The 15,074-nt window shown below is 40.2% G+C and overlaps 1 protein-coding gene across 3 annotated transcripts in view; it reads right to left on the bottom strand.

Moving 5' to 3' along the window:
* Positions 1–15,074, bottom strand: part of PPP1R9A (protein phosphatase 1 regulatory subunit 9A) — a 141,827-nt gene that overhangs the window by 2,155 nt on the left and 124,598 nt on the right. Inside the window, exons 11-17 of one of the 3 annotated variants that reach the window (XM_035897124.1) lie at positions 14,169–14,326; positions 13,305–13,605; positions 8,534–8,621; positions 8,359–8,436; positions 5,101–5,299; positions 2,329–2,448; positions 428–451 (exon numbers count right to left, since the gene is read on the bottom strand). In XM_035897124.1, coding sequence (XP_035753017.1) covers positions 428–451; positions 2,329–2,448; positions 5,101–5,299; positions 8,359–8,436; positions 8,534–8,621; positions 13,305–13,605; positions 14,169–14,326 — 968 coding nt within the window. The remainder of the gene's footprint in view (positions 1–427; positions 452–2,328; positions 2,449–5,100; positions 5,300–8,358; positions 8,437–8,533; positions 8,622–13,304; positions 13,606–14,168; positions 14,327–15,074) is intronic. The other 2 variants (XM_009641901.2, XM_009641909.2) reach the window with 2 other exon arrangements.

The raw sequence follows: 15,074 nt of genomic DNA, 5'->3' as shown, positions 1-15,074 counted from the left end.
GCTGCTTTCTGCTGTGAGAGCAGCTTTTGCACTGGATTAGACGATGCTGGGAGCTCTCTCAGCTTCTGGCTGTCCAGTTCTCAGGGCGGGGGAAAAGACAGTTTAAGCACGATCTTTTCCTTCTCCTGTCGCCAGCAGGAGCTCAGCATAGCTGATGCTTGCCCTGGTGGATTTGCTCTGACACCGACCCTCCTCCCCCTTCCAGCATACCGCAAAAACTGCATTTGCTATGGCCTTGAGAACTCTTAGCAGAAAGGAGGGGAACTCAAGACAAGGGGAGAGGAGGCAGTGACATCTGCGTGTTCTGCTTGAATAAGGGGGTTTGCTACACAACACCGTAAAACAAGAAATGTGAATCTGCAAATGAGACGATACGTTGCCACGCGATGGTCACACGATTCACCACAACAGCACACTAGTATCTCACCTCATCATCAATCATATCCAGGCTCTGAGTGAGGGAGCAACAAAGAAATGGGAAAGAAAAGCATTATAGAAACAAAATACAGAACATGTAACAGCATGTAAAAGTTCAGGCAAGGGCAGCACCAAGATTTGCAAACAGATATGGCTACTCGAAACCAAAGAGATTTCTTTAAAAAAAATTATTTCCAGAAGCAGAGAGGTTATGTTGAAAGCTCAGCACACACATGATTTGGCAGCTAACCTGAGACTGTGTCAGTGAAACCCCCTTGGAGTTCCTGGTCTTGACACCCTAGAACCAGTGGGAACCTTCCCAATGGCTCCAATTGCAAGCACAAAAGCTCCTTAATTAGAGGAGAACAACCTGCAAGAACTGGGTTCCCTCCCCACCCTTTCACTATTTTTTTTTTCCATCTCCTTCAAATAATCGTGTCAGATCTGCCAGAGAAGCCTGAGCGAAGGAGCGCTGGCTGCAATACGCTGTGAAAGGCTGAGGAGCAACGCTGGCCCTAATGCCCTGCCAGGGTGGTTGTGGAGGCTCCGCTGCAGCTCTCGCTGAACACGCTGCCCGATTCGGGGGCGGAGAATGGAGAAAACACATTCACTTTTATAGACCTGGTCAGGCTTGGTATTTTAGAAGTGCTAAGGTAGAGAGCTGAACAAGCAAAATGAAAGCATTTTCAGGCTTTTAATTCAATGCCACTGGGAACAGGGCATTGTCACAATAAAATACATAATATAAGGGGAATGAAACATGGTAAGAGAATGAAATGTGTTATCAAGGTAGTATTAATACTAACTAAGGTATAAATGATGGCTTTGTTTTTTTCAGTAATTCACAGAATATACAGACCTGTCTGCACTTTCCTATGATTCTTATAAATTTTTGCCCTTTATTACCTGAGTAAGTAACCTCTAAAGAATGGCTGGGTCTGTAGACTTGCATTATGGCAAATGAGGTTGCATGGATCAGTTCTCATTCTTTAAATCTGCAAAGCATGCAGGCCATAATAGAACAAACCTAACTATCATTAAAAAAAATCCCAAACCATAGATACTTCAAGTTCCTTCTCTCTAGAAAAAAACCCCGTAGCTCAAACCTCACAGGAAGGATGTGAAGTTCTTATGGAGTGTTTGTAAAAGAACAAAGGCACAGCTTTCCCGAGTCCACAGGACACGTTGTCAGCTACTGTCAAATTGTGCAACTTCACTGACAACTGAGTTGTTACAAAACTCCTGTCTTAAGTATTTTCAGTATATTACATTCAGCTCAATCATGTCACCAATTTACAGGGTTAGGAATGCTTCCTCACGCTATCATTGTTCGAAAAAACTCCGGTTTGAAGTAACTGAATTCAAATCCACTGTGCAAAGCAAGCACAAAGAATGCCAAGTAGATTAACACATATACGTTCTAATCAATATACATACATTCAGGTACAGTAACACACAATTACTGCATGTACAGGTCATTATTATTTCCATATATTAGGGTAAAAATTAGTCTAGGCGAAGGTGCCTTACATCTCAACTATATTTACCGAACTATATTGCACGTTTATTATCTCAAAACTGTCTCATGTCTAGTTTAGTGTAGGCATATCTATATATCTATGGGTCTGCATGTACATATTTAGAATGTAGGAAGAATGTATTGAAATGTGTGAGGATATAGCATCTCTTAGGAAACCAACTACATTCTTCTTTCCTATGATAATACCATAGGACCTTTCTTTCAAGTCTTTATTATATGAACAAGAAAAATAATAATCTAGAAACTGAGATTTTCTTCTCCCATTCTACTGCCTAAAAAATATCCCTTTATTATTTGAGTAATTATCAAGAAAAATGCCATCGAAAAAAGAAAACAACCATTTTCCACCTTAAACGATTTCATCAGCATACCTCATCTGACGACAGCGCTAAGGAGTGCGAGAAACCTGGGGTTTTAGGTTCTGCTCCTAAGCCACTCAAATCAGCTGAACTTGTGCTGCTGGGACTGAAATCATCGTTGAAGGTGAAATTCTGTGGAGAAAAAGATGGGTTAGAATGACCAAATGATCTCATACTTGCATTTAAAAGGGAAATTTGCTTTCTGTCTTCCAGGTTGGCATAGTTCAGGAGTGATTTCAATCATTTACCAAACCAATTACAATACACATGAGGAAGCCTAATTTTTAGTATTGTTAATATTTATAGAACACACAGTATTTTTTACCACTGTGTACTTCAAGAGACATCTTTGCCTCAATGAATAGCAAAGGGGACTGAAAACAATTTCCACACTCCCTCTTAAGACGCTGGCTCTCATCCTGGAGCTAAATTACTGCTTCCGTGGGTTAATCACTAGCATTTTACTGTCCTCCAAATATTTAGGACAAGCGTAGCACAGGCAGTAGCACAAAGAATAGGACAGAGGATTAATTAGCAGAGAGAAGTGAAAACTGCTATTGAAAGAGCAAGGAGAATAACTACTGTTGAAAGAGCAAGGAAAAGATCCTGTGAATCCATTTCTGAGTCCCAAATAACCTCCTAGAAAAGTGAAAGGATCCTCCCTCTTTTGACTATGCCTTTAGAAATAAATGAAATTGAAAGTAAAAGAGATGTTTGGATATTGAATGTTATTTACTGAACTAATAAACACCATAAAACAAACCCTGTTTTTTTCTTAACAACGCAATGACGGACATCACACCTTACAGCAAATAATAGAAAAAGCATGCACATATTTTCCAGGAATACAACAAAACTACCGTCAGAAGAAGACAAAAAATTAACAAGTATTTCACGTTAGAGTGAGAACCATAAACCCCCCAGATCTATAAAATATTAAGGGCACCATGATATTCCATTTAATTTGAATATACAGCTGATGATACAGAGACCTCTAACCTCTAATCTAACATCTAAATGAGTATCACATGCAATTTACCTTTGACATTCAATTAAAAAAAAAAAACGGATCCAAACATCAAAACCAAAAACAACACTAAAAATGTTATCCTTTTATCTCCCTGAAAGGTATTTGACCTATCTTTCCTGAAAACAAGAAGTCTTCCAAACATATCAAGTGTTGGTCCTAATATCAAGTGTCTTAGTTTTGCTGGAAATCCAACTAAATATTGGTATCACTCTGAGCTTTAAAAGCCTGGAGAGCAGGAATTGTTAATTTAAGAGCTTGCAAACTTTACAGAGAACATTAAAATGTTTTTCTGATCAGTTTTCTCGCACCTGCATTTAAAATTCCTGTTCTGCTTTTCCCAACTCTGTATAGAGGAGAAGAAAATCCGAGCAGCTTCCTTAGTATGGCAGCTTTTAGCCCCCACAGTGTTCTGAGGCCAGGAGTTCAACAGCTCTACCTCCTGTTGTGTGAAGAACATATTTTTCAAGGACTCTGATTTTTCTTTCACCTCTATTTTGTGCAAGCTTCAGCCTAACGATGAATTTAAGTCTTTTAAAATTTAATTTTCTATAGGAAAAATACAAGATAGCCAAGGTCTGCTAATGATTATGATAGCAGGAACCCCCCCCTCCCCCAAACCTCAACCTAATACTAACTGTAAAAGGGAGTGCTTTTTCGCCCCATTTGAAAATTATTTTTATACGTTTGTTTAAAGGTACAAATAGGATTGACATGTCTAATCCTCATCTTTCTTTTTCAGCAGAAACTGGGTAACTGCTGAGTTTCTCTTTAACCTTCAGAGATTTCATCTGTGGTCTTCTCTATCAATCTGATTTGGACTGGTCAGCCTTGCATTGCTCTCCCTGCCAGGTAACAGGAGCACAGCTCCGACCTTGCATAGCTTAGTGCACAGCAGAAGTAAGGTATCACCAGCTTCTGGCACCAAAAGACTATGAAATGCCTATGGAAAACTGCTCTTACGTCCACACATGTGTTGGTAGAAGACAGAGAAATTAGAGTTCTGATTCATATTCCCGTATGTAAAGCTGACAACCGTATCTGTTTCTTTTTACCGGACCAATGTTAAAAAGTCAACTGCTACGAGTTGTAAGAAGATACAGGCAGAGAAGTATTTTCCAAAAGTGAAAATAAACACGAAAAAGCTAAGTCTATTACTATAACTAAGGGTTATTTAAGGAGTTATCATGCTGAAACATTCATGCACATAGAAAGGAATCACACAGATGTATTAAATTGCAATAATTCATATTTACAGTTCAAGCATCTTCATATAGAGAATTAAGTCCAACATCCAGCATGCATGACAAACAGATTTCATTATTGGGGGAGAAAAGAAAGATGACTGACGGCATACAGCATTTCTTCACTTGCAGACACCTCGTTTGAACCTACGTGGGTAGGTATTCCCACAATCAGTCCTGAAGAATGCAGAAAATATCTATAACTGAATACACAAATCTAGCATTTGTTCAGTGGATCCAAATGCTAATTTCCACTTGGCACCACTTGCTTTTGTTACGGTACAGCACAGCACAGTTAGTTTACTGAATTAATGTACATTAAGACAGAGTAAAAAGGTAGAATGTGGAATGGTACAATGACAGAGATGTTCTGTTCCGATGAGCTTTTACCCTACAATGAACACCATGCACTGTTTATTGTAGTAGTCACATATTGGCCTGTTCTTTTTCCAGAAACATGAAGCCAATTATGCCACTCAACACAGTGGGAATAAGGTAGTTTTTATTTTCTACCTTTGACCCTTTTTTAGCTGGACTTATATTTTCAGAGGAAGGTTCAGTTGAGCTGGTAGGCGATGGCAGGTTGCTGGAAGAATTGGATCCCTTGCCACTCTCTCCATACCATGTGAATGGTACACAGTGTGGGAGAGAGGAGGATCGCTCTGCTAAAGATTTAGTGTTTGCTGATCTCTGCAGCATCTCTCTGGCGGTCCTGTTCAAGAGAAAGGAGCAGGAATACGTGTTAGACTATAAAATAAGAGAAAACAAAATGCTACAGAGGCAGTGAATTGTAAAAAGAGTGATGTTCCCTGTAACTGTGACTAAAGAACTGAGTGGCACGCAGCTGGCAGGGATATACCTGAAATCTCTCTTTCAGCAAAAGAAGAAAAAGTGAGTTCTTTTCATTCTTTTTCTAACACAAGCTCTCTTAGACAACATACACCCAGCAAACAGAGACAGATGCCAACTGAAAACGCCTGTACTCCCGCTGTTCGGATGTGAACCAGCTCCAGTCAAGAAGCCACACGCCATGTTGGTGCACTTCTGAGCCCCAGAGTATCTCTGCATGGTTAAATAGATCAGACCCCCACACTGACCCAAGCGGGCTCTGGTTCCCAGAGAAGGTCTGGCTTGCGTTTAGAGCCCAGGCAGAATGCATCAGGTGCGTCTGTATCCATCTATGGAGCTGTGGCTTTGATACAACAGCTAAATACTGATATAGTATTATTATCTTCATTTTAATGTTATTAAAGCTATTAGTATAGGAAAATGAAAGAAGCACCATGTGATATTATCAGCTTCTCTCTGTAGTAACAAAGGCTGCAGGGGATAATGTGATCAAGGCAAAGGTAACAGTTACAAAATAAAATGCCTAAATTATTCACTGAATATTTCACATCAATGGTACAATATGTAAATTAAAAATAACTATGCAAAATGTGTGCCTCAAAGAACTTATGCATATGTCATATTCTCATATTATTTATATCAACCTATATATTACTGTTTCAGAGCATTAAACTTCTACTGCTCTTAGCAGCCACCAGCAAATTGCACATATATAAATCTCCCTTCAACTTCTACCTTCCGGACAGCTTCTAAATCATTATTAACATAATCACTAGAGCTTCGTATATTGTGAAGCTTCTTTTCTGCATGGACGAAACTGAGGTTGTCAATGGGCCCCCACCCATGGAAGCAGAAGAATCCTCCCTCCCTTTAGCTCCATAAAGAAAGGCAGGTGTATCTGACGCAGTCCTGTACTCCTCCCTCATCCTCTGACCTTGCCTGAGGTAGAAAGAAAAGACAAATGACGTTGCCCGCATCACCTAACTTCAGGCAGGGGAATATATGCTTCTTACCTAAATGGGGAATTTTTTTATGTACGTAACATTAGTAGTAGTCTAGGAAATAACTCAGGATTTTATTTACACATCCTGAGTGCTATATTTTGGCAACGGCAAAATAATACATGCAACATCCATCTGACAGCGTGGCTAATTCTACATCAGTCAGTTGCTACAATGGACATAATTACAGCAGGATGCTGTCTTTTTATCACCTTTTTCCTTCTTTCAAAGAGCTTATACAGCTTTGGCCTGTAGAGAAAACATCCTCACATTTCTTCTCAGGCAAATTCTTTGGAGTTGGTCACAGAGGAAGCGACAATAGGTGTTTAAAAAGTTACACTGAAATGATATTCCAGTTTACAGAGGCACAGTGAGGATTACAAATGCTTATGAATTTTTACTTTGAAAGCAGTATTAAACTTTGCTTTTAATAACTGTATCCGAACTCAGAACAAACAACTGATGTCTCTATGCTGAGATCTGCTTTGTCTAAGGCAGATACCTATGGGATTGCACAACCACCTGTGTATGTTGGTATAAGGAACGTATTGAGTTCTTACAAACAAGTATACATTCATTTCCCCTACCCTGTGGCTTCATATTTTAATGCTACGTGAAGTTTAATGCCCTGCTAAGGGCACTAGCTGCCTTACAGCTGCACAGAGGTGCAGAGAATTTGCTTTAACAAATCTCTCCCCGTCACTAGGAAAATCCAGCAGGGAATATCACTAACTCCAAGTCACATGGCAAGTGGATGCTCCAGTGGAACCAACTGGGAACAGTTTCTCTGACACCAGAGGTGATGACTGCTGCCTAAGATCACTGAAGATCCTGCCAGGTATTTGCAGGATACGAATGTACAAACGTATGCTGAGACAGAACATTACACTTCAGTACAGTGTGCCTGAGGGAGTAAGTCAGAATTCTAAGGTTTCTTTTGCTTTTCTGATTTTACAGAGCTACAAAATATACGTGCCACCCAGTCTCCATATATTAGCCTGTCAGCAAAACGCCACAAATGGCTACGTACTGGTTTTCCACCACTATGATCTTCTGAGTAGCATTCAAAGTTTGCTTTCTTCTGATAGCTTTTCTTTCATGAGGGTTTTCTTTTGCACTGTTTTATGTGCAGAGGGTTTTTGAGTTGCTATGTTCTTTCTAGACTTTTGGAATGTATTAAGTTTGCTTAGCACTCCTGACATTAACTTGTCTTTCACACCTGGAACCAGGTATCACCCCTTGTAGCTGTGATCTTGTCAGACTCATGAGTACGTGAGGAGAGACCTCCAGTAAAAATCTACACTAGCTTTTGCAGAGGAGATTGCTTGCTGTGATTTTGAACATTCATTTATTTATTCAGAGTCCAGATGCTGGTGACGTGGTCTCATCAGATCTCATAAGGAATTCACAATTCCTTCCCTGAGAGCTGGTGATGTGACAAATGCAGTCAGCATTTTTCCTATCTCTTTTCAACTTATGATGTTCATCTTCAGAAACAAACCCTTCTGAAAGTGTTTCTGGTGTGGGTGCTGTGAAGCTGCAGTGAACAGCTGCTGCTCATCCTTGCTCTGGGGGTTTTTTCAAAAATATACATGTGGAATTACGTCAAGATTTCGGGTTCATGGGTATTATCAACTGACTGTGCATGCATCTTGTAGGCCACCTCTGATAACCCTTTTTTCCAAGTCCCATTAGTGGATGCAACAGTAGTAGTGATGCCATGATATTATAAGCCTCCAAATATTTTTAAGATTTTATGTTAGTCTGCCATTAGTTAAGAAATGTAGGTTTGTAAGCTCAGAAGGTTATCTCAAAGCTTAACACTTATTTACATGAAGTCAGTGGGACTGTTAATGTTCCCATCTGCTAGGATAATTAGGTTATTCCCATGTTTCTTGCATCCTCAATCTTTTACCCATACCTACTGCCATAGGTCACCCTAATAGCTTCTTTCTCTTTCCGCTTCTTGCCCTTGTTTGAACTCCTTCTCAAGGGAGCCCTACAAGAATATTAGAAAACATCAGAAAACATCTTTGAAATTTTACTTTTAATCCTTTTAATGAAAAAAAAAGTATTTTAAATAACAAAATACTTACCCAAGATCTGCAAGTTTTCGCTTTAGTTTTTCTGTATGCCCTATAGTGGAGCTAGTTGTTCTTGCTGCCTGAGCGCATGTGGCACCATCTAGGATACATTTGTACATGGGAGAATGTACATTATTATTTTTAATTGCTACTGATAGCTATTCCACTTTCCATCCAGAACATTCACGTATCTTTGCATAATCAGATAAGCATACATGTACACGTGTGTGAGTACACAATTTAATTACGTGAATTCTTCTCATTTTTAAGAAGATGGTGTGAAGAGGAATAAAGAAATGCTTTCAGAATTTGAAAATACACATGAAGAAATCTTATTTTAATTGAAGAAAATGAAAAGTTAATTTGGTTGAGTTTTAATGAATATGTAGTAAGTTGAACAACACAAAAGATATACAGGTAAACATCACAGTGAATGCAGTTTTAAACTCATCAGTAGCCGCTTAAGTTTCCTTTTACGGAATTCATTTGGTACGTATGCTTTACTTCCCAAACGACTCCTGAAATACTTTCTTGAACTTTGGAGCTGAGGGCACCTTTTATGATAGACATGCTAGGTAATAGTTATCTCTTCAGCTTGAACATGTTTGTTAAAATAAACATTTAACTTGAAATCTAACCATTCTGAATTTAAAAAAAAAAAAATTCAAAGTAGCTTAGTTAATAGATTTGCCCTGAGATGTCTACCAATTTTTGATCTCTTCTACAAATGCTGTTAAAGCCTCAAGAGGAAACAGCCTGCAGCACCTATAAAGCCAAAACAATGCATCTGAGTCTGCAAAACATCCTGTGAAATCTATATGGAAGCTAAAAGAAAACACACAGCAGTTGAAAAATTCAGACACAGTTTCTGTGATTCTTAAACATAAAGATTGTCCCCAAATACTCGAGAGGAAGCAAATGAAGGTCAGTCATTCGTGTCACTTGTGGCTTGGTGCCTTTTACAACGTGACCTCAGACACATGGTGACTTTTAACTGAAAGCACTGCTGGGTTTGTGGATTTCTCCTACTATAGCTGACAAATTAAGCCCTCAGAATTAACCCCAAATACCACAGCTCTATCACAGGTCAGTCAACTATGTTTACAGAACTTTGTATGTTGCTTTGTGAATAATATTTGGGCAAGTTTTCGTTCAAGCAAAAAAATTCAATGCGCAACTGGTTCATAAATCCTGGGAAAAGCAGGAAAATAAGCCTTGTGCAATACCCATAACCTAACAGCCATACTATTTCTACCAGAACAAGTCATTCTGTTGAAAAAAATAACATTCAAGAACAACTGACAAGTAACATCATGCCAAAAAAGCAAACAGAAAAAAAGTAATATGAAGAATGACAAAAGCAAGGCAAAGTCTCCTGAGAAGAAATCCATCCCTCAGGGAGGCCGAGGAGAACTTTAGGCAATGCACACTTTGCCATCAACCCTATGCTGTGCACTCTCCCCTCCTGTCTCCTCTTACGATTCCTCTTTCACCTTTATGGCATACTTCTCATTTAACCACTGTCAAAATTGCCACTTTCAAGAATAAAAATCGCAACATTAATTCTCACACTAACTATTTACAGGCAACTGAGGCTTGGGGGCCAGGGAGAGGTGGGCTTTTTTGAGAAACTTCTTAATGAAAGTAAATTAAACTATAATGTACACTGCTTTTGTGGTAGGCATATAATGAAAGCATTTAGTAGCTTGAGGCTTTGCTGTTGTAGAAGAAATATGAGGTTTAACAAGGCCAAGTGCCAGGTCCTGCACTTTGGTCACAACAACCCCATGCAAGGCTACAGGCCTGGGGGAGAGTGGCTGGAAAGCTGCCTGGCAGAAAAAGACCTGGGGGTGCCGGTTGACAGCTGGCTGAATATGAGCCAGCAGTGTGCCCAGGTGGCCAAGAAGGCCAATGGTATCCTGGCTTGTATCAGGAATAGTGTGACCAGCAAGAGCAGGGAAGTGATCGTGCCCCTGTACTCGGCACTGGTGAGGCCGCACATCGAATCCTGTGTTCGGTTTTGGGCCCCCCACTGCAGGAAAGGCGTTGCTTTGCTGGAACTGCCCTGAACCCTCCCCTCCCACTGGAGCCAAGGCAGACATTTGGCTGCTTTGCCCTTTTAACAGGTACGAGCCCATAACACCTGCCCAGGGAGGTGGTCGAGTCCCCATCCCTGGAGGTATTTAAAAGACGGGTAGATGTGCTTAGGGACATAGTTCAGTGGTGGGATGGCAGGGTTAGGTTAATGGTTGGACTTGATGATCTGAAAGGTCTTTTCCAACCTAAACTATTCTATGATTCTATGAAATAATCTGGAGAGCTCAACAGGGACATGTAGCAGGTACCTGGCATGGCAAGTTGCTGTTGAGGGTCTTGTATCACCGTGCTCCCACTCACATGCAGCTTGGCCCAGTCAGGGCCCTCTGAGTAATGACAATTTGCTGGGGAAAACATTTATGGTGGCTATGGGATACAGAGGAAGATGGATGGGCTAGGTCCCAAAACCGGCTTCAGTGGCTGAGTTGATTTGAATCTACAGGGTCTTGCACACACGGAGGTATGCAATGCTTGGCACACGGCAGTGGCCATGAACCAGGGCTGCAGGTGCCCTGCCTGGGCAGGAGGGGACTTTGACCACCCTGGATTGGGTGCATCTTCCCTGACTCCTTGCAGTTCTTCAGAGAGGGTGAGGGAGAGCCGGTTCCTCAGAATAAATCACACAGAAGCTGTTTAATGCATCACTTTCAGCCTTAAGGAGCTGGTGCAAGTAATCTGTGGCTGACGGATGGGAAAGGAGATTAGACCTAAGTTTCTTCCCCAAGGTCACAAATGGTTGCAGCCATCAGCGGAGTATTGCCCATAAAGGTCACCTCAGCTGCCTTGTCAACGGATGCTGTTGCAGAGACCAGGCAGAACTGAAGAAAATACATGAAAAAGTTCTGCTTAAAAGATGAATAAGTGAAATTCCTCATCATTTCTCAAGGAAACTGATCCCATGTCACTTCAGCTCTTTCCATAACACTGCAGGATCTCATAAGAAAAAAAAAGACAAGCGTGAGCTTGCTAATGCTCACTTCTGCTAATGAGAAATTAATCAACAGACACAGACATGTCCATGGATGTACTCTCTTTCCATCTCTAAAAAAACCCTACCTGAACAAACAGAACAAATACAATGGCCCTTTTTATTTTTTGACCTGTAAGAGTGTGACAGCCAAATTAATAATCAATTAGAATTGTATCGCTATGACACTTGTTGCCAAACAACTGCTTTAGGATATTTATTTTTTGTAGGAGCAATTAAATGCAAATTTTCCATTTGAAACTAAATTGTTCTGGTTTAATTTTCATGCTCATCTGAATCTGGATACACTCAAAAGCACTGGTTGTTTACTTACTGGTCACAGTGGGGAAAGCATGACACCAATATTTAGACAGACATTATTTTTCAAACCTAATAAAGAGTGACACAGTGGGTGGAATATAATACCCCATTCCTTACACTACAAGGCTAGTCTCCACTAAATTTTTATCAAGGTATTTTTCATGCTTCAGTTGGAAATGCAGGATTTACGACTTCACTGATAAACCAATCAGACACTTAAGCTGAAGTACGAGTTTGGAAAATCACATTCTTATGTTCACACCCTTATTTTTACTTGCAAAACTCAAATATTGAATTTAACTTTGATTCATTAACAATTACACAGTTAGAAACTATGCAGTCAAGACTAGCAATTTCAGAACTCATGTAAAAATGCTAGCATGTATTAACCTATCCTAAATTCAACACAACTTCATTAATCTGTCTTTTAGGAATCTGTGTGAAAGCCCTGTAAGAAGATGAATTAAAAATAGGCTTTAAATCGGTGGCAGGTCTTTTCAGACACACAAACAAAAATCCTCAACAAATTGTTCTTTTCAGTTAAATTAAGCAAGCAAAAGTCTGTTATGAACCTATCCAGACCTATTCCCGCAGTCCTCACTTATAAACAACTTTTAGCACCTATTTTAGCTTATGTGACAGTTCGAGAACGCAAGGTGCACAGATAAGAAGCTGTGTCAAATGCTAACTTTGATTTCACAAGGCATCTGAAAAGAAGGGCTCAGTATTCTGTGCCGTATCATATTGTCAATGCATTTAATAAACTGGTGTCTGAGAGATGAGAGCTAGGTATGATTGCAGCATGTTTTATCCAGCTTACGTTTAAAGTATCTGAATTAAATAAATAACAAAAGTAGCCAACCTCCCCAACAAATTACTTGGTATTTTTTTCAGTAAATGAAGAGTCTCCAGACACTAACCTCTTGTTTAATCTAGACTATGCTGCCTCTCAGCAATTAAAAGCTACAATCTGTTATTCTTGCTTTACGCTCCTGTCCCCACCCTCCAAAAAAAGCATCTAGCAGTGCCAAAATCACATAATTCGAATAAGTACACTGTGTTAAGCATGTTTCTAAAACAGAAAAGTCCTGAGGTCTAATAGTTTTGGTGTTTTAGAACAAAATACAAGATTTTCTTAATGGCAACTTCCCTCAGTGAGTTCTAAGAAAGAAAAAAAAAAAAAAAGAAAAGCAGCAGTTCCCAATCTCATTTTAAACGCTGTCCTTTTCTTACACCATCACACAAGATCATTTGTAAATTTTTGACTTCCAGGTAGACAAAAGAAGTTATGAGATGATGGCTTTCTAGTTGCTGAGGCCCTAATACACAATGAAAGTTCATAAAGTAGATGTAAGTGAGAAAAATGATGCATCAATTTATTGTAAAAAATAGTAATACCTTTATCCTGTAAAATATTCCTGCCAGCTGGGTGATGCAAAGGAGATGCTTCAGAGCTGTGCCCAGATTTTGAAGGAGAGGAAAGTGGAGTGTCTCCCCGAGTGTGCGGGGCAAGAACACCTCCTTTGTGGTGCTGTCCTTCTTCTTGGTTTTCAGTTAGGTTGTCAAGTGAGATTGCTGCACTGCTAGCCACGGGGGAGAGGGAGGAAGCACCAGAATCTGATGCTGGTGAGGATGCTCTCATGCATAAGGGCAGTGGTGATTTTGAAATGTGCATGGGACTACTGTAACTGTTTGACGGCTGTTGGTATAAGAGATTATAAAGCATGTTATACCATTTAGTAACCAATCAGAGCAAGGTTTACTTTGAACATGCAATGCCTTTATTCATTATTTAGCCTTCTATTTGCACGGAACGCTTTAGCAATTCATGCCATTACCTCTTGATACCACACACAGTGTTGTTTATTGGTAATTGCTTTCAGACGGAAGTCAGAGTAGGACAAACGAGTGAATATCATATTGATTGTGTTAACAAATTAACAAATAGAGAAATGCACGATTCAAGTTCCTTTCACCTCCTGCATAAATGAAAGGACCCACTCTGCACTATAAAGCACATGTAAATCAGAAAGCCCAGGATTCCTGTTAAAAAAAATCACAACAAAACCAAAAAACCAGGTGTGCTGACTCAAAGGGGACTGAACTCGCACGTCACTCAAGGATATTCATAGCATACTGGCCACAGAAGAATAAATACTGCCTGTGCTACAACAAACGGACAAAGACAGAGGACCAAATGACTTACAGGGGCAATCTAGCACTCCGCAGGAAGCCTGAAAGAGAGGGTAGAGTCCTTCTCACCTTTCGTTCAAGGCTGTCCTCTCCATCAGTTGAACTGATGCTATCATACAGCCTTGTTCTAGAAGGCCTCTGCCGCTTGTTCTTCACTGAAAGCTGAGCTCGAGTCTTCAGAGCTTTGGAGTCCAGCCTCTCTGTTTCTGGCACTGCTTCATTGAAATCTGCACGGAACACGATTTGAAGCTATTTAACAGAAGAATCTTTCACTACTTTTTCCCAAGGCAGGACCTGCAATTGTGAGTACATGCATTTTGCACGTTTTTCTTGTACCCATACGTTCATAAGTGTTAAAGTACACATCCAAAAAAAAAAAAAAAAGGTTATTTGTATAAACCATTACCAAGTTTATCTACACAGATCCAGTAAGTGCATAGCAAAGAATCAACTGCAAATATTTAAAAATTCAACAAATAGTTCCCACGTTAAGGACCACACAAAACCAGCTGTACTAGCCCAGAAAGCAGGTCCACTTTGACTCCCTCAGAGGGACTTGCTTGGCCTGCAGAGAGCTCTCCTCCATCAGGGCATAAAGCAAAGGAATCCTCATCATCCTGCTCTTTGACAGACATTTCCCAGCATCTGGGTGACTATACCAATTTAGCCCCAGGGGACCAATTAATTTATCCCCAGTCCTGCCCTTTTAAGCTGCCTGAGGAGTGGGGACTGGGCTGCCGTTTTTCCCACAGCTGCCTCACTAAGCATTTCCCTTACAACTTCACCAGTTTTGCAGGCTGCTCATCGAACTACAGAGGAAATATCTAGAGCAGTCCTCAGGCTGCTCTACTTTTTATCATAATCAGAATGGCTTACAAATTTAAAGAACATGACTTGTTCTCTCCTGTACTGAATCTCCCCAAAATAACCTTGTATGATACGTGCAAATGATGAGCAAGCAATGTGTGCGGACAG

This window comes from Egretta garzetta, unplaced genomic scaffold (genome assembly GCF_000687185.1).
Source record: "Egretta garzetta isolate BGI_Z169 unplaced genomic scaffold, ASM68718v1 scaffold30, whole genome shotgun sequence".
In the NCBI taxonomy this organism is placed as follows: domain Eukaryota; kingdom Metazoa; phylum Chordata; class Aves; order Pelecaniformes; family Ardeidae; genus Egretta; species Egretta garzetta.
Note: the sequence above shows the minus strand (reverse complement) of the source record. Positions and strands in the feature narration are given on the sequence as shown.